This window comes from Bufo bufo, chromosome 1, assembly GCF_905171765.1.
Source record: "Bufo bufo chromosome 1, aBufBuf1.1, whole genome shotgun sequence".
NCBI classification, from domain to species: Eukaryota; Metazoa; Chordata; class Amphibia; order Anura; family Bufonidae; genus Bufo; species Bufo bufo.
The window spans coordinates 385,120,248-385,146,251 of record NC_053389.1 but is presented as its reverse complement, the minus strand read 5'-3'; the positions used below and the strand labels follow the sequence as shown (position 1 = coordinate 385,146,251).

At 45.1% G+C, this 26,004-nt stretch overlaps 1 protein-coding gene across 1 annotated transcript in view; it reads right to left on the bottom strand.

Annotated features, from left to right (window-relative positions):
* Window positions 1-26,004, bottom strand: part of F12 (coagulation factor XII) — a 131,730-nt gene that overhangs the window by 72,918 nt on the left and 32,808 nt on the right. The window contains exons 2-3 of the mRNA XM_040405532.1: window positions 1,975-2,011; window positions 1,777-1,876 (exon numbers count right to left, since the gene is read on the bottom strand). Of these exons, the coding sequence (XP_040261466.1) occupies window positions 1,777-1,876; window positions 1,975-2,011 (137 nt within the window). The remainder of the gene's footprint in view (window positions 1-1,776; window positions 1,877-1,974; window positions 2,012-26,004) is intronic.

The window sequence follows — 26,004 nt, the reverse complement described above, 5'->3', positions numbered from 1 at the left end:
TAGGGTAGGGGGTATGTCCATGTGCTGAAACATCTCAATTGGCTGTCCTGTCCCACCTGATGTGTGTGTCATGGGTCAAAGTTCAGCATAATGAAAAAGAATATGGCGGACATCGCCATATGTTCGCATGTTCGGCGAATCGCGAACGTGCAAAGTTCGCCGCGAAATGACCACCGGGCAAACTGTAAGGCCATCTCTAATGCTCTATACATAAGGCGGATATATACTGTTTGCTGGTAGTCAATCTTCCATACACAATACATTATTATTTATGGTGGTTTTTTTTTGATATTTTTGCAACCCACAACATTTAGTTCTAAAATGCAGCATGCTATAAGTGTGGAGTTTTTGAGGGTGTTGTCAAGCTATAGAGTTTTGTGACTTACAGTACATAGTATGCAGTATTTAGTACATTTTGTACCCATTAACTGTAAAGAAGCGTTTAGTCCCACTAAAAACAACTAGTTAGAAAAAGTAAAATGGATTTAATTGTAAATATATCATAGTGGTTCAAAGAATAGTTTACTTAAACAGGTTATGCCATGATTGACTAATTTCTTTTTAATCAGACATCATATAGTACATATTCTCTTTCTAACAAAGCTAGAACCAGCCCTGTACCTCACACGGATCCAGAGATCTCACACCCCCCTCCTCTCATTCATTACTCTGGTTGCTCTGCTAGATTATCTTCAGCCTGGCAGCTCAGGGGGCATGTCCTTCCTTCTGTAGGTCTTCCCCGGTAACTGTCACGGCTTCTAACAGAACATATAGCTGGTGGCAGTTGAAGATTTAAATTAAGTGCGTGTGACCACTTCAGTGAGGTGGACAAGAAATAAGAAAAGAACAAACAGAAGGTGGCGCTATACAGATATATTTTATTGAATAACTCAGTGGCTTTACTAAATTTTGAACTACATGCAAGTACAAAAGTATTCAGATCCAGGTGCTAGTTTGAAAATAATATTGTTTGTGGCACAATCCATTTAAATAAGGGTGACAGAAGTTAGGCCCAGACACCTATTGTTATTCATCCCAACATATATATTTTTTTTAAATTTAGGAGTGGAACAAGCTTGCTTTGTAACCAAGGCAGGGGTTTCAAAATGCGCCCTACCTAGTTAATAATTTAAAAGGGTTGTACAGTAGAGTTATATTGATGACCTATCCTCAGGATAAGTCATGAATATCAGATTGTGGGGATGCACATGCTGCATCCTCTTCAAAGTTTAACTGCACACTGTCTCATTTGTGGCGGCAGTGCAGTGTAATTAAAACTACTCATCACATTCACTTGAATAGGACAGAGCAATTGTAGTTACATTGCACTGCTGCTTCAAAGGAGATGATGTGCAAGTAAACTTTGAAGAAGCACCGCAACCCCTTTATATGTATTTCTCTACTCCATAACTCATTTATTTGTCCTCTGTCACACTAATTCCCACTATTCCCACTATTCTCCTCCACCCCTTTCCCATCAACACATTGCCACCCAATGCTTACAATTTATGGAAAATGCTGATTGGCTAAATGGTTATACAAAGAATTTTAATATTGGTTATGTTTTAATTTTTTAATCCATAAATTGTGTCCAGCATCTCAATGGTGCCCTAGGCAGCTGCCTACTCTGTCTATCCACCATCCTATTGACAACAAACCAACAATATTGGCAAACACATAACATATCTTTGCAAAACATATACAACTTGATGGTAAATGGCACAGAAAATAAAGCAGGCAAGAAAGCATAATATTACAATGTGAACATAGCCCTACCATAGCCTGGGTCCATGCTTTCCTTTTTTAATACAAGTGTGGTGCAGCATGCGGGCATGGTGAAAAGGGAAATGGCACAGTTGCCCACTCTCTGTCAGAACTGAAGGTTACATAAGAAAATACCGTGGTCACTCTTACAAGACAATGGTATACAAACAACAAAACACGTTTTTAGGAAATAAGAAAAAATGCTGTTACCTAATCCAGATTTCTGTTTCAAATTTTCTTTCTGCTTCTGAAACAATAAATATACATTAATAAATTATAGATTTCCAGATCCTTGATAGAGATTGCAAGCATATGAGGTTGTTTTTAAATGTAGTGTTAAAAAGGGAATGGGCAGTCAATGGGTTTGGGTCCTATAACACCACGCAACAAAAAAAAACTTTTCGTCTGCTACTGGGCAAAAAACATTTGTCCTATACTAAATCGAGTGTGCAGATTACAAATCCAAAGTCAGAATTGTTGTAACACGTCACAAAATTTTGCTATACATAAGTATGCCTAAATGAATTAAGCACTTGGAAAGCATTGAATAATTTTGAACAGAACGAGTTTTACTCCAACAATTACCTGATCTACATGAAAGTTTGCGTAGTAAACAGTGTATGAAAATGTAATGGAATAACAAAATTTTAAAAAGTCTAGTTTTTCAGTTTAAAAGTCTTACTTGAGTAAGGCCCAGTACTGTTAAAAGTGCTTCAGGTATCTGCTTTTTGGTCATATTTTCCCGTTGCAAAAACCAGAAGTAGTCCCCCCATCATGTTGGGATTCCAGCGGCCTTGATACCTGTTCTCCATTGTAGAAATATCTTTATGGAACCGCTCTCCATGTTCGTCACTTACGTGTCCCAAATTGGGTGGTAAAAAAGTCAAGAATGTAAGAAATGCACTTTCAATGACATTCGGCAGCCAAGTTGTTCATATGCTGTAAGCTACTACTAATTCAGCATAGTTTGCAGCTCGTCTGTTCCCAAGGAAGTTCTGCGTTATCAAAATCTGTCCAGCTTGCCTTATATACTTACTGCTGACATCAGCCTGAGTGCGTCCGAACAGGTCTGGACATGTCTATTGGAATATCTCCAATATAATGCATTAATATTATAACTAAATAGGCTTTGCATGTACTTAAAATCTAGACGTTTAAGGCAAATTCCGAATTCATATTTGGAATCAGCGCACTTATTTTAGTATAAATCACATATTTTTTCTCTTAGTAGCAAAAACATTGTTGGGCGGTTCCATGATTCTATTTCGACCCATTTTTTTTATGTGTCTTTAAAAGATAAGTGGCGAAATTGGTCACATATAATTAGAGTTGAAGTCAATGGGGACCCGAACTTTTGAGCACTAAAATGGCTGAAAAAAAGTCATGGAAAGGGCTAGAGGGCTGCAAATGGCAGCAAAATGTGGTTAAGAGCATGGCAAGTGCTCCGCAAACAAATGTGGATAGGGAAATTACTTAAAATAACTTAAAACACGTAAAATAATAATAATAATAAGGTCCATATGGAGTAGGAGGTTGAGGAGGTGGTGGAAGTGGCGGTGTAGGTGAAAGCGGCGGTGGAGGATGAGGAGGTAGCCTACACTGCTTTTTGGTTTTATTTTTTATTTATTTAATTATTTTTTGTTTAAATTAGGGTACACCCCAAAACATTGGGAAATATAACCTGTTATATCCCTCTCCAGCCGTGCTAAACAAACGTTCAGACAATACACTGGCTGCAGGGCAGGCTAGCACCTCCAAGGCGTAAAGGGCAAGCTCAGGCCATATGCCCAATTTGGAGACCCAAAAGTTGAAGGGGGCAGACCCATCAGTCAGTACGTGTAGGTGTGTGCACACATACTGCTCAACCATGTTGCACATCCCCGTGATGTCCACGATCCAATTGGATATCTGCTCTATCAAATTTCGATGTTCTTTTCTGCGCCTACCATGTTGATCACGGTTAGCGGCGAATCAGGGTTCCACGCCGGAGAGGGAGCGTGAGAAAGGGAGACCACATCAAAGGAAGGTCAATGGCTGCAATGTGATCAAGCTGAAATGTGGGACAAATTATTGAAGCTGAAGCTTCCAAGTAAAGGAGGGGGCATATCACAGCCAAAAATTGGTGAATTTCACCCGAAAATGTAACAGACAAATTAGTGAAATTTGTTTACCTGTCTACTAGGTAGAGCAGGGGTATATCACAGCCAAAAATTGGTGAATTTAACCCGAAAATGTAACAGACAAATTAGTGAAATGAAAATTAGTAAAATAAAATACGTGAAAATTAAAAAAAATAATCTTGATGTATAAGGTAGAGGTCCATATGGAGTAGGAGGTTGAGGAGGCGGTGGACGTAGCGGTGTAGGTGGAAGCGGCGGTGGAGGAGGACGAGGTAGCCAACACTGGTTTTTGGTTAAAAAAATTTTTTATTTATATATTTTTTTAACCCCTTAGGGACACATGACATACCGGTACGGCATGTTTCCCGAGTCCTTAAGGACACATGACATACCGGTACGTCATGTGTTGTTCCGATCACCGCCGCCAAGCGGGCGGTGATCGGTACAAGGTGCCTGCTCAAATCATTGAGCAGGCACCTCGGTTAAATGTGCGGGGGGGTCCCATGACCCCTCGTGTCGGCGATCGCCGCAAACCGCAGGTCAATTCAGACCTGCAGTTTGCGTCTTTTACCTGGTGCGGCGGTGCAATCGGGTCCCCATGGGGCTGTGGGGGGAACCCGATGGCATGGAAGGCAGCGCAATGCCTTCCTGAGGCATCTGCACTGCCTTCCGGTGAAGAGCCTGTGAGATCCAGCCCCCTGGATCTCACAGGCCCCGGAAGCTGTATGAGTAATACACACAGTATTACTCATACAGCCAAAGCATTCCAATACTTCTGTATTGGAATGCATTGTAAAGGAATATACCCCCAAAAGTTTAAGTCCCAAAGTGGGACAAAAAATAAAGTGAAAAAAAAAGTTGAAAAAATAAAGTTTTCCACAAAAAAATTACGTAAATTTTCCCCAAATAAAGTTAAACAAATTGTTAAAAAATAGGGGGGGGGGGGGGGGAGTATACATATTAGGTATTGCCGCATCCGTATCGACCGGCTCTATAAACATATCACATGACCTAACCCCTCAGATGAACACCGTAAAAAATAAATAAAAACTGTGCTAAATAAACCATTTTTTTTTGTCACCTTACATCACAAAAAGTACAACAGCAAGCGATCAAAAAGGCGTTTTCCCACCAAAATAGTACCAATCTAACCATCACCTCATCCCGCAAAAAATGAGCCCCTACCTAAAACAATCGCCCAAAAAATAAAAAAACGATGGCTCAGAATATGGAGACACTAAAACATAATTTTTTTTGTTTGAAAAAAGCTGTTATTGTGTAAAACTTACTTATCGCCGCGTTCTTATCGACCAGCTCTATAAAAATATCACATGACCTAACCTCTTAGATGAACACCGTAAAAAATAAATAAAAACTGTGCTAAATAAACAATTTTTTGTCACCTTACATCACAAAAAGTGTAATAGCAAGCGATCAAAAAGTCACACGCACCCCAAAATAGTGCCAATAAAACCGTCATCTCATCCCGCAAAAATCCTACCCTACCCAAGGTAATCGCCCAAAAACTGAAAAAATTATGGCTCTCAGACTATGGAGACAATAAAACATGATTTTTTTTGCTTCAAAAATGAAATCATTGTGTAAAACTTACATAAATAAAAAAAAAGTCATGGTGTTATGGTGTAAAAAAAAAAAACAGTCCAACAAACTCTGCCTTCCAAAAACCATATGGCATTCCTTTCCTTCTGCGCCCTGCCGTGTGCCCGTACAGCTGTTTACGACCACATATGGGGTGTTTCTGTAAACTACAGAATCAGGGCCATAAATATTGAGTTTGGTTTGGCTGTTAACCCTTGCTTTGTAACTGGAAAAAAATTATTAAAATGGAAAATCTGCCACAAGACTGGGGAAAAATAGATTAAAATGGAAAATTAGCCCAAAAATTTAAATTCTGAAATTTCATCTCCATTTGCCAATAACTCTTGTGGAACACCTAAAGTTGTAAAATCAGTTTTGAATACCTTGAGGGGTGTAGATTCTTAGATGGTGTCACTTTTATGGAGTTTATACTCTAGGGGTGCATCAGGGGGGCTTCAAATGGGACATGGTGTCAAAAAAAACAGTCCAGCAAAATCTGCCTTCCAAAAACCGTATGGCATTCCTTTCGTTCTGCGGTTTACGACCACATATGGGGTGTTTCTGTAAACTACAGAATCAGGGCCATAAATATTGAGTTTGGTTTGGCTGTTAACCCTTGCTTTGTAACTGGAAAAAAATTAAAATGGGAAATCTGCCACAAGACTGAAATTTTGAAATTGTATCTCTATTTTCCATTAATTATTGTGGAACACCTAAAGGGTTAACAAAGTTTGTAAAATCAGTTTTGAATACCTTAAGGGGTGTAGTTTATAGAATGGGGTCATTTTTGGGTGGTTTCTATTATATAAGCCTCGCAAAGTGACTTCAGACCTGAACTGGTCCCTAAAATTTGGGTTTTTGAAAATTTCTGAAACATTTCAAGATTTGCTTCTAAACTTCTAAGGCCTCATGCACACGACCATTGTGTGCATCCGCGGCCGTGTTTCCGTTTTTTTTTGCGGACCCATTGACTTTCAATGGGTCCGTGGGAAAAAAAAAAAAAATCGGAAAATGCACCATTTGGCTTCCGCGTCCGTGATCCGTTTTTCCAGTCCGTGAAAAAAATATGACCTGTCCTATTTTTTTCACGGACAACGGTTCACGGACCCATTCAAGTCAATGGGTCCGTGAAAAATCACGGATGCACACAAGATAGTCATCCGCATCCGTGATCCGTGTCCGTGATCCGTGTTCGTTTTTCCTATCATTTTCAATGGAAACTTGACTGTTTTTTTTTTCACTTTTCATGTCCGTGGATCCTCCAAAAATCAAGGAAGACCCACGGAAGAAAAAACGGTCACGGATCAACGGAAATCCGTTTTGCGGACCGCAAAAAAAAATGGTCGTGTGCATGAGGCCTAAGCCTTGTAACATCCCCAAAAAATAAAATATAATTCCCAAAATGATCCAAACATGAAGTAGACATATGGGGAATGTAAAGTAATAACTATTTTTGGAGGTATTACTATGTATTATAGAAGTAGAGAAATTGAAACTTGGAAATTTGCAATTTTTTACAAATTTTTGGTAAATTTTGTATTTTTTTATAAATAAAAATTAATTTTTTTACTTCATTTTACCAGTGTCATGAAGTACAATATGTGACGAAAAAACTCTCTCAGAATGGCCTGGATAAGTCAAAGCGTTTTAAAGTTATCAGCACTTAAAGTGACACTGGTCAGATTTGCAAAAAATGGCCTGGTCCTTAAGGTGAAATAGGGCTGAGTCCTTAAGGGGTTAAATTAGGGTAAACCCCAAAAGAGTGGGAAATATCAAAAATACAACAATGAGCAACTGCGCTGTACAATTGCTGGGTAAGGCCGGTATACATGTCTATTCTGCACAAGGTACGGACAAGTCCTGTGGGATCCATGCCTGTGGACAGGCGGCTGCGCTTGTCTGTGATAACGCCCCCTGCCATGCTAAACACACGTTCAGATAATACACTGGCTGCAGGGCAGGCCAGCACCTCAAAGGTGTAGAGGGCAAGCTCAGGCCATTTGCCCAATTTGGAGACCCGGAAGTTGAAGGGGGTAGACCCGTCATTCAGTACGTGTAGGCGTGTGCACACATACTGCTCCACCATGTTGCTGAAATGCTGCCTCCTGCTAAGACGTTCCATATCAGCTGGTGATGCTGGTTGTTGTGGCGTGCTGACAAAGCTTTTCCATATTTCGGCCATGCTAACCCTGCCTTCTGAGGTGCTGGTGGTGCCCCAGCTGCGTTGGCGACCTCTTCCTCCTCCTCTGCCTTCGCCTTGTGCTTCCACTGTGCCACCACTGTCAGGTGGGAATGCCACCAGCAGCGCGTCTACCAGTGTGCGCTTGTACTCGCGCATCTTACGATCATGCTCCAGTGACGGAATTAAGGACGGTATGTTGTCCTTGTAATGGGGATCCAGCAGCGTGGCCACCTAGTAATCAGCACAAGTTAGAATGTGGGCAACTTGGCGGTCGTTGCGGAGACACTGCAGCATGTAATCGCTCGTGTGTGCCAGGCTGCCCAGAAGCAACGACAAGCTGTCCTCTGTGTGGGGTGTATCGTCTGTGTCCTCTGTATCCCCCCCAGCCATGCACCAGTGATGGCCATGAGCTGGTTTGGGTGCCACCCTGCTGTGAACACGGGTTCTCCTCCTCCATCTTCTCCTCCTCATCCTCCACCTCATCATCCTCCAGAACTGTGCCCTGGCTGGACAATTGTGTACCTGGCATTTGTGGGTGCAGGAACCCACCCTCGGAGCCACTTGTGAATGACTGGCCGGAAACCCTATGAAATGATCCCTCTTCCTCCTCCTCCTGTGCCACGTCTTCTTCCATCATCGCCAGAAGTGTTTATTCAAGGAGGCATAGAAGTAGGATAGTAACGCTGAGAACGGTGTTATCGGCACTGGCCATGTTGGTGGAGTACTTGAAACAGCGCAACAAGGAACACAGGTCTCGCATGGAGGTCCAGTCATTGGTGATAAAGTGGTGCTGTTCCGCAGAGCGACTCGACCGTGCGTGCTGCAGCTGAAACTCCACTTTATCCTGCTGCTGCTCGCACAGTCTGGCCAGCATGTGCAAGGTGGAGTTCCACCTTGTGGGCACGTCGCATATGAGGCGGTGAGCGGGAAGGCCGAAGTTACGCTGCAGCACTGACAGGAGAGCAGCAGCCGGGTGAGAACAACGAAAGCGCGCACAGACGGCCCTCACTTTCTGCAGCAGCTCTGACATATCGGGGTAATTTTTAAGGAACCTCTGCACCACCAAATTCAGCACATTCGCCAGGCAAGGGATGTGCGTCAAACCGACTAGTCCCAGAGCTGCTACGAGATTTCGCTCATTATCGCACACTACCAGGCCGGGCTTGAGGCTCGCTGGCACCAACCACTCATCGGTCTGTTGTTCCATGTTCATCCACAGCTCATGCACAGTGTGGGGTTTGTCCCCCAAACAGATTATTTTTAAAACTGCCTGCTGTCGTTTACCCCTGGCTGTGCTGAAGTTGGTGGTGAAGGTGTTACGCTGACCAGATGAGGAGACGGTAGAGGATGAGCAAGCAGAGTAGGAGGAGGAAGCAACAGGAGGCAAACTGAAGCGCCCTGCAATCCTCGGTGGTGGAAGGACATGCGCCAAATTGCTATCCGCCTCAGGCCCAGCCGCCACTGCATTTACCCATTGTGCTGTCAGGGAGGCATAACGTTCCTGACCGTGCTTACTGGTCCACGTATCCGTAGTTAGGTGGACCTTTCCACTGATGGCGTTGCGCAGTGCACACCTGATTTAGTCCCCCTCTTGTTTGTGCAGGGAAGGGATGGCTCGCCTGGAAAAGTAGTGGCGGCTGGGCACGACGTACTGTGAGACAGCCACCGCCATAAGGCTTTTAAAACTCTCCGTCTCCACCAGACGGAATGACAGCATTTCAAAGGTCAGGAATTTTGAAATGCTGGCATTCAGGGACAGGGATCGCGGGTGGGTAGGGGGGGTACTTCTCTTTTGCTCCAGTGTTTGGGAGATGGAGAGCTGAACGCTTCCGTGGGACATTGTGGAGATGCTTGGTGACCCAGGTGGTGGTGTTGCTGGCAGATCCTGTTTGCGGGGTTGCATGTGCCACTGACACTCTAGAGGTGGAAGAAGAGGCCGAGGCTGCAGCAGAAGAGGAAGCAGGAGGAGCCAGAGACCTTTCTTGATTTTTGAGGTGTCTACTCCACTGCAGCTCATGCTTTGCACTTAGATGCCTGGTCATGCAGGTTGTGCTCAGGATGAGAACGTTTATGCCTCGCTTTAGGCTCTGATTGCACAGCGTGCAAACCACTCGTGTCTTGTCGTCAGCACATTGTCTGAAGAACTGCCACGTCAGGGAACTCCTTGGAGCTGGCTTTGGTGTACTTGGTCCCTTGCTGCGTTGGGCAGTAGCAGGCGTACTGTCTAGGGGACGGCTGTTCCGCTTTTGCACCCTGCTCCCTCTTCTGCTGTTTTGGTGGCTCTGTGCGACCACCGCCTCTTCCTCCAAACTACACAGGTCACTCGCATGACCTTGATTCCATGTGGGGTCAAGGACTTCATCGTCCTCCACATCATCTTCCACCCAGTCTTCACCCCTGCCCTCCTTGTCGGTCTGCACACTTTCGAAAGCCACAGCAGTTGGCACCTGTGTATCATCATCCGAGACGTGCTGCGATGGTCCTCCCATGTACTCATCTTGAAAGATAAGTGGTTGGGCATCTGTGCACTCAATCTCTTCCACTTCTGGGGCAGGGCTATGTGGATGGCCCTGGGAAACCCTGCTAGCAGAGTCATCAAAAAGCAGAAGAGACTGCTGCATGACTTGGGGCTCAGACTGCTTGGCTGATTTGCAAGGGGGTGAGGTGAAAGACATCGGTTGCAGGTGCTAACTGATCTTTCAGCGGGAGACTGGGTGGGAGACAATGTGAAGGAACTGGAGGCACTGTCAGCAACCCAATCTACTATCGCCTGTACTTGTTCTGGCCTCACCATTCGTGCCGCATTAGGCCCGACCAAATAACGCTGAAGGTTCTGTCGCCTACTCGCACCTGAGGAAGGTGTTTCACTTGTGCGTGTAGCTGGCACAGATCGACCACGTCCTCTCCCTGCAACAGGAGCTCCTCCAGCAGCATCACGACCGGGGCCACGTCCCTCATTCAACGCTCTCCGCATTCTCCGCAAATTTAGGATCTTGCCCAAAATAGGTGTTTTTTTAATAACAGAATATAACAGCAGTATCTAACGTGTGTATTTCACTCAGACAAATGCAGCAAAAGCCGCAAATTTTGTATTTTGCCCAAAATGGGTGTTTTTTTATAGCAGAATATAACAGTAGTATCTAACGCTTGTATTTCACAATGACAGATGCAGCAAAGGCTGCAAATTTATTATTTTGCCCAAAATTGGTGTTTTTTTAATAACAGAATATAACAGCAGTATCTAACGCGTGTATTTCACTCTGACAAATGCAGCAAAAGCCGCAAATTTTGTATTTTGCCCAAAATGGGTGTTTTTTTTTAATAGCAGAATATAACAGTAGTATCTAACGCTTGTATTTCACAATGACAGATGCAGCAAAGGCTGTAAATTTAGTATTTTGCCCAAAAAGGGTGTTTTTTAAAACCCAGATAAATATTGCAGTATTTCAAGCTTGTATTTAACAATGACAGATGCAGCAAACACCGCAAATTTAGCATTTTGCCCAAAAAGGGTGTTTTTTTAATAGCAGAATATAACAGTGGTATCTAACGCTTGTATTTCACACTGACAGATGCAGCAAAGGGTGTAAATTTAGTATTTTGCCCAAAAAGGGTGTTTTTTAAAAGCCAGATAAATATTGCAGTATTTCAAGCTTATATTTCACACTGACAAATGCAGCATAGGCCCCAGATGTAGGGTATTGGCAAAAATGGGTGCTTTTTTAAACACAGAAAATTATTGCAGTATTTCAAGCTTGTATTTAACAATGACAGATGCAGCAAACGCCGCAAATTTAGTATTTTGCCCAAAATGGGTGTTTTTTTAATAGTCGAATATAACAGTAGTATCTAACGTTTGTATTTAAGACTGACAGATGCAGCAAAGGCTGCAAATTTAGTATTTTGCCCAAAAAGGGTGTTTTTTAAAACCCAGAAAATTATTGCAGTATTTAATGCTTATATTTCACACTCACAAATGCAGCATAGGTGTCACGACTGTGACTGATCCAGACAGGTCTGGGAGGAGAAGGTCGCAGCAACTTGCTACTCGCGATAGCTTGTGAGTTTGCTCCGTGGTTCAGGGTATGTCATCTGGGTTTTGCCTTGTGAACCTTTTTGTCCTGACTGGGAGTTTGTTGGCATCCTTCTCAGGTGAGTCCTGTCTGCCACTCCCAGCTACTATATTAGTTTCACTTTCACTTGCAGTCATTGCCAGATATAGTCCTTACTTCCAGTTCTATTCTGACCTTTGAAGGAGATCGTTTGATGGTGTTGCTGTGGAGCTTTTGTCCGGCGTGGACTGTCGTGATTGGGATCGCCTTCTCTGCTCGTGACTGGATAAGTCTATCTCTGATATAGTTTGTTTGTTGCTGTCTTCCCCTGCTGTTCTCCTAGACATGAGTGATGGTGACTAGTGCTCCCATCGGCCTTTCCCCACTCTAGGCTTGTTAGGGTGTCTGAGGGTTTAGGCATCCTGCTCGCCGCACGGGTTCACACCCTGTCTAGGGTATCAGGGCAGACAGGTGCCAGCTTAGGGTTAGTCAGTGGTGGCCATACTATTCCCATCCGTAGATTAGGGTCCCCCTTCCCCTCCGTCTGGTGCGACACGACTGCTGTTGGGGTAGCGGTCGTGACAGTATATCTGGCCTTTTAAAAAAATTTAAAAAAAGTGACATTTCTTTTTTTTTTTTTTTTTTGCTTGCTGTTTTGCTTTGTATTTTTCTGTTCCACTATGGATCCGGTTACGGTTTTGGCGAAACAATTACAGGGATTATCCCTTGAAGTGGCAGAATTAAAAGCAACAGTGCTGCAGCAGCCATCCTTGGGTTCCACCGTTGCTACGGGAAACCAAGGTACTCCTGAGCCAAAAGTGGCTTTACCTGATAGGTTCTCAGGAGGGAGAGACCAATTTGTAACCTTCAGAGAAGCTTGCAAATTGTTCTTCAGGTTACGCCCTAGATTCTCCGGCGGTGAGGAACAACGGGTGGGTATTGTAATTTCTCTATGCAAGGAGATCCGCAGGCTTGGGCTTTCTCCCTACCATCAGACTCTCTGGCCTTACGATCAGTGGAGGAGTTTTTTGAAGCCCTGGGTCTCGTATATGATGACCCGGACAGGGTCTCACTGGCTGAGTCTAAGCTACGTAGACTTCGGCAAGTGAACCGGTCTGCTGAACTATATTGTTCCGAATTCCGTAGGTGGGCTACTGATACGTTATGGAACGACTCGGCCCTTAGGAGTCAGTTCTGCCAGGGGTTGTCTGAAAAATTAAAAGACGCGCTGGCGGTATACGAGGTCCCTGGGTCTCTGGAGGCTGCTATGTCTCTGTCCATAAGAATCGACAGACGACTCAGGGAGAGACTATTAAATTTTACGGAGGCCTCTATAGGGCAGGGATCGGTTTGTTATGATCCAGTCGAACCAATGCAAATAGGGGGCGCCACTAGACGGGTGAATCCTCCTAAGTACCGCTGTAGGTCAGAGGTTTGTTTTTGTTGTGGGGGGAGGGGTCATTTTGTAAAGGTTTGTCCCTCAGAACCCAAGAGACCACAAACAAAGGAGCCGCCGGGAAAACTAGAGTCCCCAGATTGTGCGGAGGATAACAGTCTGGGCATATTCGTTTCCTCCATACGCATGTCTCAGTTTTTGTTGTCCGCTACCGTTGAGGCGGGCAATAAGACTGAGATCTGTTCCGTCTTTTTGGACAGTGGGGCGGGGGTCAACTTGGTGGATTCACGGTTTGCTCAGGCTCTGGGTTTTACTCCAGAACCGCTACGCAGAACTATTCCTGTTTTTGCCATCGACTCCTCCCCCTCTTACTCAGAAAGAGTTAACTCAGATCATTCATAATATCCATCTGCAGGTAGGGGACCTCCATAAAGAGCATATCTCGTGTTATGTCCTGGACGGTCTTCCGGCTCCTATGGTATTGGGGCTTCCCTGGCTGGTGACTCACAATCCAGTGGTGGATTGGCAGGCCGGGGAGATTGTGGAGTGGAGTGAACATTGTAAGGACAACTGCTTGAGTAGTAGGTGCTCTACACTCTCTGTAACATCTTTACCTGCCTTTCTGTCAGATTTTATGGATGTGTTCTCTGAGAAGGGTTGTCAGGGGTTACCACCTCATCGTCCATATGATTGCCCGATTAATCTACTACCTGGGGCCAAACTACCTAAAACCCGGTTATACAATCTTTCCGGCCCGGAGGGGAAGGCTATGAAAGATTATATTTCAGAGAGTTTGGCTAAGGGACACATCAGACCCTCTTCTTCACCTGTGGCTGCAGGGTTCTTTTTCGTTAAAAAGAAAGATGGGGGCCTACGTCCTTGCCTGGATTTCCGGGAATTAAACCGGATAACTATCCGAGATCCCTATCCTCTTCCTCTCATTCCCGACCTCTTTAATCAGCTTGCTGGTGCTAAATGGTTCTCCAAAATGGATCTCAGAGGAGCCTATAACCTGGTTCGCATCAAAGAGGAGGATGAGTGGAAGACGGCTTTTAATACTCCGGAAGGGCATTATGAAAATCTGGTCATGCCATTTGGTCTTACTAATGCGCCTGCGGTATTCCAACATTTTGTCAACGATATTTTTAGTTACCTTATCGGGAGATTTGTTGTGATATATCTTGATGACATCCTGGTCTATTCCCCGGATCTGGATACACATAAGATCCATGTGAGACAAGTGCTGCAGATATTAAGGGCCAACAAATTGTTTGCTAAGTTAGAAAAATGTGTGTTCGCCGTAAAAGAACTGCCATTTCTGGGGTATGTGTTGTCAGATTCAGGTTTCCGCATGGATCCAGAGAAAGTCCGGGCAATTATAGACTGGGATCTGCCTGAGAACCTGAATGCATTGCAATGCTTCCTGGGGTTTGCTAATTTTTATAGAAAGTTTATAAAGAACTATTCCTTGGTGGTCAAACCACTGACGGACATGACCCGAAAGGGATCCGATTTTTCCAAATGGTCACATGCAGCCAAAACTGCCTTTGCATCTCTGAAGGAGAGATTTACCTCGGCCCCTATTCTCGTACAGCCAGATGTCTCGCTTCCTTTTATTGTAGAGGTTGACGCATCAGAGGTGGGGGTGGGAGCGGTACTATCTCAGGGCCCGTCCCCTGGTGAATGGCGTCCGTGTGCTTTCTTTTCGAAGAAATTGTCTACTGCAGAAAGGAACTATGATATTGGCAACAGGGAACTTTTGGCTATTAAGTTGGCTTTTGAGGAGTGGCGTCATTTTTTGGAGGGGGCGGTTCATCCCATCAGTGATTACTGATCACAAAAACTTATTATATCTGGAGTCTGCTAAACGTCTCACCCCTAGACAGGCTCGGTGGTCGTTATTTTTTACTAGGTTTAATTTTGTAATAACCTATCGCCCGGGGGCAAAAAATACTAAGGCGGATGCATTGTCTCGAAGTTTTCCTGGAGGGGGTGATGTTGAGGTACCAGAGCCCATTTTGCAAAAGGGGGTGGTGGTCTCTGCATTACACTCAGGTTTGGAGGGGAGGGTGTTGGAAGCTCAGGGGGACGCCCCAGCCTCCTGCCCCTCGGGTAAACTGTTTGTGCCAGAAAATTTACGACTGGAGATACTAAAAGAACACCATAACTCCACACTGGCAGGACACCCAGGTAGTAGGGCAACCTCTGAGTTAGTGTCTCGTCGGTTCTGGTGGCCTAAATGGCGCCAGGAGGTGTTGAATTTTGTGTCTGCATGTGCTACCTGTGCTCGTTCTAAGGTAGATCATACTCGTCCGGCAGGGCGTCTTTTACCTCTGGCCATCCCCAACAGGCCTTGGACGCACCTGTCAATGGATTTCATTACGGATCTACCAGTATCAGCGGGGAAGACTATTATTCTTGTAGTTGTTGACAGATTCAGTAAAATGGTGCACTTTATTTCTCTTGCCGCATTGCCTAATGCTAACACACTGGCTCAGGTTTTTATTGACCACATCGTGAAGCTTCACGGGGTCCCTTCTGATATTGTTTCGGATCGTGGTACCCAATTCGTTTCTAAATTTTGGAAAGCTTTTTGTTCTCATTTAGGGGTTCATCTGTCGTTTTCTTCATCTTTCCATCCACAGTCCAACGGTCAGACTGAACGTACCAATCAAAACCTAGAGACATATTTGAGATGCTTTGTTTCCGAAAATCAGGAGGAATGGTCATCTTATTTACCGTTAGCCGAGTTTGCCATTAATAATCGTCGTCAAGAATCCACCGATAAGTCACCATTTTTTGGTGCGTATGGTTTCCATCCTCAGTTTTGTACGTTTAGTGAGGGGGGGCCGTCTGGGATTCCCGAGGAGGAACGATTTGCGTCTTCACTTTCTTCAGTGTGGCAGAGTGTGCAAGAAAGTTTGAAGAGAATTGGTGGTAGATACAAACGTGCGGCTGATAGGAAGCGCTCTGAAGGTCCGGACCTTGGGGTGAATGACTTGGTGTGGTTGTCTACCAGAAATATCAAGTTGAAGGTTCCCTCGTGGAAATTAGGTCCGAGATTTATTGGTCCTTATAGGGTAATTAAGATCATTAACCCGGTGGCTTTTCGTCTGGAGCTACCTCAGACTCTAAGGATCCATAATGTCTTCCACAGATCTCTGCTTAAGAGATATGTAGAACCTCCTGAACCATTGCCACTACCGCCTCCACCGGTGGTTGTTGATGGCAGTCTTGAGTTTCAGGTAGAAAAGATTGTTGATTCACGATATGTTCGCCGCTCTCTTCAGTACCTGGTGCACTGGAAAGGTTATGGTTCCGAAGAGAGAATGTGGGTTCCAGCATCAGAGATAAAAGCGGACAGACTCATTCGGGCTTTTCATAGCTCCCATCCGGAGAGGCCTGGTCTTGAGGGTCCAGGGGCCCCTCGTAGAAAGGGGGGTACTGTCACGACTGTGACTGATCCAGACAGGTCTGGGAGGAGAAGGTCGCAGCGACTTGCTACTCGCGATAGCTTGTGAGTTTGCTCCGTGGTTCAGGGTATGTCATCTGGGTTTTGCCTTGTGAACCTTTTTGTCCTGACTGGGAGTTTGTAGGCATCCTTCTCAGGTGAGTCCTGTCTGCCACTCCCAGCTACTATATTAGTTTCACTTTCACTTGCAGTCATTGCCAGATATAGTCCTTACTTCCAGTTCTATTCTGACCTTTGAAGGAGATCGTTTGATGGTCTTGCTGTGGAGCTTTTGTCCGGCGTGGACTGTCGTGATTGGGATCGCCTTCTCTGCTCGTGACTGGATAAGTCTATCTCTGATATAGTTTGTTTGTTGCTGTCTTCCCCTGCTGTTCTCCTAGACATGAGTGATGGTGACTAGTGCTCCCATCGGCCTTTCCCCACTCTAGGCTTGTTAGGGTGTCTGAGGGTTTAGGCATGCTGCTCGCCGCACGGGTTCACACCCAGTCTAGGGTATCAGGGCAGACAGGTGCCAGCTTAGGGTTAGTCAGGGGTGGCCATACTATTCCCATCCGTAGATAAGGGTCCCCCTTCCCCTCCGTCTGGTGAGACACGACTGCTGCTGGGGTAGCGGTCGTGACAATAGGCCCCAGATGTAGGGTATTGCCAAAAATGAGTGCTTTTTTAAACCCAGAAGATTATTGCAGTTTTTCTAGCTTGTATTTAAAGGGCTTCTGTCACCCCACTAAACTCATTTTTTTTGGGGTACTTATAATCCCTATACTGCGATTTATCCACACATAATGTAATTAATCATTTTGGTTCAGTAGATACTGCAAAAAACGTACTTTTATAATATGCAAATGACCTGTCTACCAGCAAGTAGGGCGGCTACTTGCTGGTAGCAGCCGCATCCTCCTCTCATAAAGACGCCGCCTCCTCATGTTGATTGACAGGGCCAGCGGAGGCGCTCGTTCTCTGCTGGCCCTGTCTGCATTCAAAATCTGGCGCCGGCGCCGTACCTGTCTTCAGTCGGCACAGGCGCACTGAGAGGAGGACGCTTGCTCGGCCACTCCTTCCTCAGTGCACCTGCGCCGGGTGTAGATGTGACGTCACCGGCGCAGGCGCATTGAGGATGGAGCGGCCGAGCGAGCGTCCTCCTCTCAGTGCGCCTGTGCCGACTCAAGACAGGTACCCTACTTGCTGGTAGACAGGTAATTTGCATATTATAAAAGTACATTTTTTGCAGTATCTACTGAACCAAAATGATTAATTACATTATGTATGGATAAATCGCAGTATAGGGATTATAAGTACCCAACAAAAAAAAAAAAAGTTTAGTGGGGTGACAGAAGCCCTTTAACAATGACAGATGCAGCAAACGCCGCAAATTTTGTATTTTGCCCAAAAAGGGTGTTTTTTAAAACCCAGACAATTATTTCACTATTTCAAGCTTATTTTTCACACTGACAAATGCTGCAAAGGCACCAGATGTAGGGTATTGCCAAAAATGTGTGCTTTTGTAAACCCAGAAAATTATTGCAGTATTTCAAGATTGTATTTCCCACTGACAAATGCTGCAAAGGCCACAGATGTAGGGTCTTGCAAAAAAAATGGGTGATTTTTTTAAACCCAGAATATAATTGCAGTATTTCAAGCTTGTATTTGTCACAAATGCACATATGCTGTGCTGGTGCACTGAACTTGCATAAAATGGCCGCCGCCGCCCACCTAACTAACAGACGGATAAAAGTTATTTTTCTGTGTCACTGGGCTCAGGGCAGGGTAAAAAGATTGTGCACTGCACCCACAAAACAAAATCTAGGTAGATCGCTGAGTTAACAAGCACTTCAGATTAAAGATTCTTTCCTATTCTCTCCCTCACAGAAGCAACATCCTATCCCTACACTAATCAGAGCAGAGTGACGTGCAGCGCTACGTGACTCCAGCTTATATAGAGACTGGGTCACATGCTGCACTGGCCAATCACAGCCATGCCATTAGTAGGCATGGCTGTGATGGCTTCTAAGGGCACACAAGTTAAATGCTTGTTGATTGGCTGCTCTGCAGCCTTTCAAAAAGCGCCATTAAATCGCCGAACACCAAACCCAGAACTTTTACAGAAAAATTCGGGTCTGGGGTCCAAAAATCCTGAAGTTTGGTACGAACCTGAACTTTACAGTTCGGGTTCGCTCGATCCTACATATAATAGCTTTATAGTAGTGCATTACAGAGGGGAAGTTGATGCCACCCTGGGCTAGCAGCTTACATAAAGTCGTAGCTTTAACCCTTGGTCTTTTTTTTACCCCATAAATGATGCAGTAAAATAGATTGGAGTCTATTTATATAGGAGATAGGAAAAGGGATGGGAACATGACATATAATATTTTGGGCAATACAACCATCTTAATTGCTGCAGCTTTTCCCAACCAAGATAAAAATTGTAGGTTTAAATCTGAGAAGGATTGTTTAATATTTTTAAGCAGGGGTTGAAAGTTATGTTCAAACAATAGTCAAATCAGATGGGTTAATTCCAATCTCTCTTTCTACATCCTCATTAGAGATATGTGAATTGGTAATGCCTGATTTATGTATAAAAAACTGTATTGAGTCAGGTCTCCACTCCTTCTCGCAACTATGGAATAATAACTTATTGGTAGACTTTAGATCCCTTAAACAGTCCTTTAACATTCCTAATAAGGACTTTTATAAATATCTCCAGATTCGCCACCTTTTACTCTCAATTAACCGTATTAACAATATTCCCAACTCACTCTCCTTATATGATTGGATTATCTCCACGAGACAATCTGATAAAGGTATCACCAAAGGATTTCCAATCCTGAAAACACCATAACCAGATCCATTAACTCATGTAATGGATTTATGGCAGGAAGATGTAAAACAGCAATTCTCATCAGACTAATGGAGAGTTTCATTTACTGTAACGTCTAAATATTCTAAATGTGCCGGCCACATAGAAATCTATAGAAAAATACTCTACAGATGGTACTACACTCTTCAATATCTCCATAAAATATTCCCAGACTGTCCTTTGATCTGTTGGAAATGTCACATAGCAGAAGGTTCTTACATACACATATGGTGGAACTGTCCTAAGTTTCAAGAACTGTGGGGGCGGGTTTTCTCTCTCCTCTCGCAGGTCTGCAAAATTCCAATCTCCTACTCGCCAGTTCTGGCGCTGTTATCAATAGGTTTGGAGGATTTCCCATTTGATTACCAATCAATAATTATACACTTTTTGATTGCTACTAGACACAAAATAGCATTATACTGGAAATCCAATTTACTACCAAACATCAAAAGAATCATTAGATCAGTCACATCAGTCACAACTGTTGGTATGAGGGATCTTGGGCTTCTTCTTTGAACTCTAAAGCGACTTTCGGGAGGAGATGGGAGGCCTGGCTGTCACGGCGGACATGCACAGTTAGATAAAACACCAACCAGGCTCTGGACGAGAGACGGGGGAAGGGTCACCTCCTAATTTATCCCTGACCTCTTTCCCTACAATGCTCAGCCCACAGACCAAATCTTGATGGTAGATTTGCTGTGTCCACCAGCCTATGCTAACAGAACCCTGAACTCCCTGAGATGGTGAAGTGGGGAGAAAGGAGCTGCCAGCTCGCACAGAACCTGGATGGGTAAGATGACATAAACAACCAAACAAGAAAATACACTTATCTGCTGAGAGCAGGAACAAACAGCCAACCTTCCTTCCAAGACCACAATGAAGAATATAATCCGCTCAGAGCACCTTGGCTGGAGACTATTTAAACTAATGACTCCACCCAGTGCACCTGATGAGGGGCGGATCCAGCACAGCATCAAAACAAATACTAGACTCGTGCTGCAATCCTGGCTGACCTCCGCACATAGTCAGAGTGGGGCATGACAGTACCCCCCCTTCTACGGGTGACCTCCGGACACCCTGGACCAACCTTATCCGGATGGGACCTATGAAAGGCCCTCACCAGACGGCTGGCGTTGACATCTGACGCCGGAACCCACATCCTCTCCTCAGGACCGTATCCCCTCCAGTGAACCAGGTACTGGAGGGAACCCCGCAGAACTCAAACTCCAAGTTTCCCTCGACCAGAACAGGAGGAGGAGGCAATGGCGATGGTACCACCGGTTTAACATATTTTTTTAGTAAAGACTTGTGGAAGACATCGTGGATCCTCCAAGTCTGCGGCAGATCAAGTCGAAATGCCACAGGATTGATCACAGCAGAAATCTTATATGGACCAACAAATCTTGGACCCAGTTTCCAAGATGGCATTCTCAACTTGATATTCCTAGTGGACAACCACACCAAATCACCCACACACAGGTCCGGACCAGTCACACGTCTCCTGTCAGCCATTCGTTTATACCTCTCACCCATCCTCTCCAAATTCCCTTGAATCCCCCGCCAGATAGAGGATAAGGCAGAAGAGAATCTCTCCTCCTCTGGCATCCCGGAGGAACCAGACCCAGAAAAGGTACCAAACTGAGGATGGAAACCGTATGCGCCAGAAAAATGGCGACTTACCTGTGGACTCCTGCCTACGGTTATTCAATGCAAATTCTGCTAATGGCAAGAATGAGGACCAGTCCTCCTGATTCTCAGCCACAAAGCACCTCAAGTAGGTCTCCAGGTTTTGATTAGTACGCTCCGTCTGACCATTCGACTGTGGATGAAAAGCCGACGAGAAAGAAAGTTGAATGCCAAGTCGAGAGCAGAACGCCCTCCAAAACCTGGAGACAAACTGCGTGCCCCTATCAGAGACAATATCCGAAGGAATACCGTGCAATTTAACAATATTATCCACAAAAATCTGCGCAAGAGTCTTAGCGTTAGGCAGACTTGTTAGTGGTATAAAGTGAGCCATTTTACTGAAACGATCGACTACCACCAAGATCACTGTTCTCCCGGAGGAACTCGGTAGGTCCGTAATAAAGTCCATGGACAAATATGTCCAAGGACGAGATGGAATAGACAATGGAAGAAGTGAACCAGGCGGTCGAGTATGAGCAACCTTAGACCGAGCGCAGGTTTCACAAGCTGCCACGTAATTCTCAATACTCTTATGCAAACCTGGCCACCAGAACCTCCGGGACACCAGATCACAGGTGAACTTACCACCAGGATGTCCAGCGAGAACAGTATCGTGATGTTCCTTGAACACCTTGTATCGTAGGCCCTCAGGAACAAACAACCTCCCTGGGGGACACGAACCAGGAGCCCCCTCCTGAGCTCCCAACACCTCCATCTCCAATTCAGGGTACAGAGCGGAGACCACCACTCCATCCGCCAAAATCGGCGCTGGATCTTCTGAATCACCTCCCCCAGGGAAGCTGCGAGACAAGGCATCTGCCTTGACGTTCTTGACCCCTGGGCGAAAGGTAACCACGAAATTGAACCTGGTAAAAAACAATGACCATCTGGCCTGTCTAGGGTTCAGACGCTTGGCAGATTGCAGGTAAGCCAAATTCTTATGGTCTGTATACACAGTAACGGGGTGAGAAGCCCCCTCTAACCAGTGACGCCATTCTTCAAAGGCCAACTTGATCGCCAACAACTCCCTATCTCCAACATCATAATTCCTCTCAGCGACCGAGAGCTTCCTGGAGAAGAAGGCACATGGGACCCACTTGCCAGGAGAAGGACCCTGCGAAAGCACCGCCCCAACCCCCACCTCTGATGCATCAACCTCGACCACGAATGGCTGAGATACATCCGGCTGCACCAGAATGGGAGCAGACGCAAAACGCTCCTTAATAGCCGAAAAGGCCTGCAATGCCTCATCCGACCAGACAGAGACATCAGCGCCCTTCTTGGTCATATCAGTAAGAGGTTTGACTAGCGTGGAATAATTCAAAATAAATTTTCTATAATAATTCGTAAACCCCAAAAAACGCATCAAAGCTTTCTGATTCTCCGGTCGGTCCCACTCCAGAACCGCCCGGACCTTTTCAGGGTCCATACGAAAACCAGAAAGCATGTATCCCAAAAATGGAAGCTCTTGCACCGCAAACAAACATTTCTCCAATTTGGCGTATAACTTATTCTCCCGCAGGATCGTCAAAACCTGTCTCACATGATCCTTATGGGTCTTCAGATCAGGAGAATAAATTAAAATGTCATCAAGGTAGACTACTACGAACCTCCCCACCAAATGATGAAAAATATCATTGACGAATCGCTAAAATACCGCTGGCGCATTCGTCAACCCAAAAGGCATTACCAGGTTCTCAAAATGACCCTCGTGCGTATTGAAGGCCGTTTTCCACTCATCCCCCTCCTTGATCCTGATCAGATTGTATGCTCCTCTCAAATCCAACTTGGAGAACACCTTGGCTCCAACAATCTGATCAAAAAGATCAGAGATCAAAGGAAGGGGATATGGATCCCGGACTGTAATACGATTCAGCTCCCGGAAATCCAAACACGGTCTCAGTGATCCATCTTTCTTCTTCACGAAGAACAAACCTACAGCCACTGGAGACTTAGATGGTCTAATATGACCCTTTGCCAAACTCTCGGCGACATACTTTCGCATGACCTCTCTCTCGGGTTGAGAGAGGTTGTAGAGCCGAGACTTAGGCAACTTGGCGCCAGGAATGAGATTCACAGGACAATCATAGTCACGATGAGGGGGCAATTCCTGAGCCCCACCCTCCGCAAACACGTCCGAAAAATCTGAGAGATACTGAGGCAAGGCCGTAACGGACACTTCAGAAATAGATGTGACAAGACAATTATCCGAACAAAACTTGCTCCAACCAATGATTTGTCTCGCCTGCCAGTCTATAGTTGGGTTATGTTTAGACAACCATGGCAACCCCAAAACTATTGGAGCTGGCAAATCCTTCATGACAAAACAGGAAATAATCTCAGTATGTGAATCACCCACCCTTAAATGAATATCATGAACAACGTGAGTAAGGCTCCCTTGAGAAAGAGGGGAAGAATCAATGGCAAAAAACACGAATCTCGTTCTCTAACGTGCAAATACTTAGTCCCAAACCCTGAAGAAACAGAAAGTCAATTAAATTTACCCCAGCACCACAATCAAGAAAAACATCAACAAACACATTTCGAGACTCTAGCGCCACCATAGCTGAAAGGAGAAAACGGGAACTGCAGGGAACTTGCACACCAGTCTGCTCCACCACACCATTCATACCACCAAGTGTGAGGGAGGTTTTTTTTTCTTTTTCTTTTTTCTTTATCACTCTCCCCTGTGGTTCAACATACAGACAAGAAAAAACAAAATGACCCCTCTTTCCACAAAAGAAACATAAATTGTGCGCTTTACGAAAGTCTCTACTATCCGAATGGAAAGATATCTGACCTAACTGCATGGGTTCCTCTCCTAGGCCAGAATAACAAGCAATATCTCCCTGGGCAGCTGGTGGAACAAAACTACACGCGGGAGGAATCCCCTGCACAGAGGGACCCTTACCCCTCTCTCTGATACGTCTATCCAAACGTATCGCCAAAGACATTGCATTTTCCAAAGTATCAGGGTATTCATGAAAAGCCAGAGCATCCTTCAACCTTTCAGATAACCCCTGACAAAACTGGCTACGTAACGCAGGGTCGTTCCACCCTGACTCAGTAGCCCACCTCCTAAACTCTGTGCAGTAAACCTCAGCAGTATGTTTACCCTGTAGTAAGTTACGTAATTTTGACTCTGCCATTGAAACTCGATCTGGGTCATCGTAAATCAATCCCAGGGCTTTAAAAAATTCCTCCACCGACCGGAGAGCCAGAGAATCGGGCGGCAGGGAAAAAGCCCAGGATTGCGTGTCCCCTTTCAGCAAAGACATGACGATACCCACCCTCTGATCCTCATTACCTGATGAAAATGGGCACAAACGAAAGTACAGCTTACATGATTCCTTGAAACGGAAAAAATCATCAGTACCCCCTGCAAATTTCTCCGGAAGAGCGACTTTAGGCTCCCCAACAATTTGACCTGTACCTGAAGCCAACACCCTCTGACACTGTGTGACCGTACTACGTAGATCCGCAACCTCCAGGGACAAACCCTGCATGCGGTCAACCAGTGCTTCAATTGACGCCATCCCATAAACACTGAGAAATGGCGGTCACAGTATGGCGGATTATAATGTCACGGCGGACATGCACAGTTAGATAAAACACCAACCAGGCTCTGGACGAGAGACGGGGGAAGGGTCACCTCCTAATTTATCCCTGACCTCTTTCCCTACAATGCTCAGCCCACAGACCAAATCTTGATGGTAGATTTGCTGTGTCCACCAGCCTATGCTAACAGAACCCTGAACTCCCTGAGATGGTGAAGTGGGGAGAAAGGAGCTGCCAGCTCGCACAGAACCTGGATGGGTAAGATGACATAAACAACCAAACAAGAAAATACACTTATCTGCTGAGAGCAGGAACAAACAGCCAACCTTCCTTCCAAGACCACAATGAAGAGTATAATCCGCTCAGAGCACCTTGGCTGGAGACTATTTAAACTAATGACTCCACCCAGTGCACCTGATGAGGGGCGGATCCAGCACAGCATCAAAACAAATACTAGACTCGTGCTGCAATCCTGGCTGACCTCCGCACATAGTCAGAGTGGGGCATGACACTGGCTTTCCAATAGTCACTGTAATTTACCCTCTGCGCTATTACATGGTGTTTGAGCCCGGTGTGGTCAAGTAGTCAGGAAGTCAGATATTCAGCTAATCAATTACAAGTTTGTGACATATGTCAATGTGGTTTTTCATTATGAAAGAATGCCTCATTCTCTTTCTCTTTTTCTTTGGAATACATTCCTAACGATTAGAGTTGAGCGAACACCTGGATGTTCGGGTTCGAGAAGTTCAGCCGAACTTCCCGGAAATGTTCGGGTTCGGGATCCGAACCCGACCCAAACTTCGTCCCGAACCCGAACCCCATTGAAGTCAATGGGGACCCTAACTTTTCGGCACTAAAAAGGCTTTAAAACAGCCCAGGAAAGAGCTAGAGGGCTGCAAAAAGCAGCAACATGTAGGTAAATCACCTGCAAACAAATGTGGATAGGGAAATGAATTAAAATAAAAATAAAATATATAAAAATAAACCAATATCAATTGGAGAGAGGTCCCATAGCAGAGAATCTGGCTTCACGTCAGCAGAGAATCAGTCTTCATGCCATAGCAGAGAATCTGGCTTCACGTCACCCACCACTGTAACAGTCCATTGTCATATATTTAGGCCCCGGCACCCAGGCAGAGGAGAGAGGTCCCGTAACAGAGAATCTGGCTTCATGTCAGCAGAGAATCAGTCTGCATGTCATAGCAGAGAATCAGGCTTTACGTCACCCAACACTGGAACAGTCCATTGTCAGATATTTAGGCCCAGGCACCCAGGCAGAGGAGAGAGGTCCCGTAACAGAGAATCTGGCTTCATGTCAGCA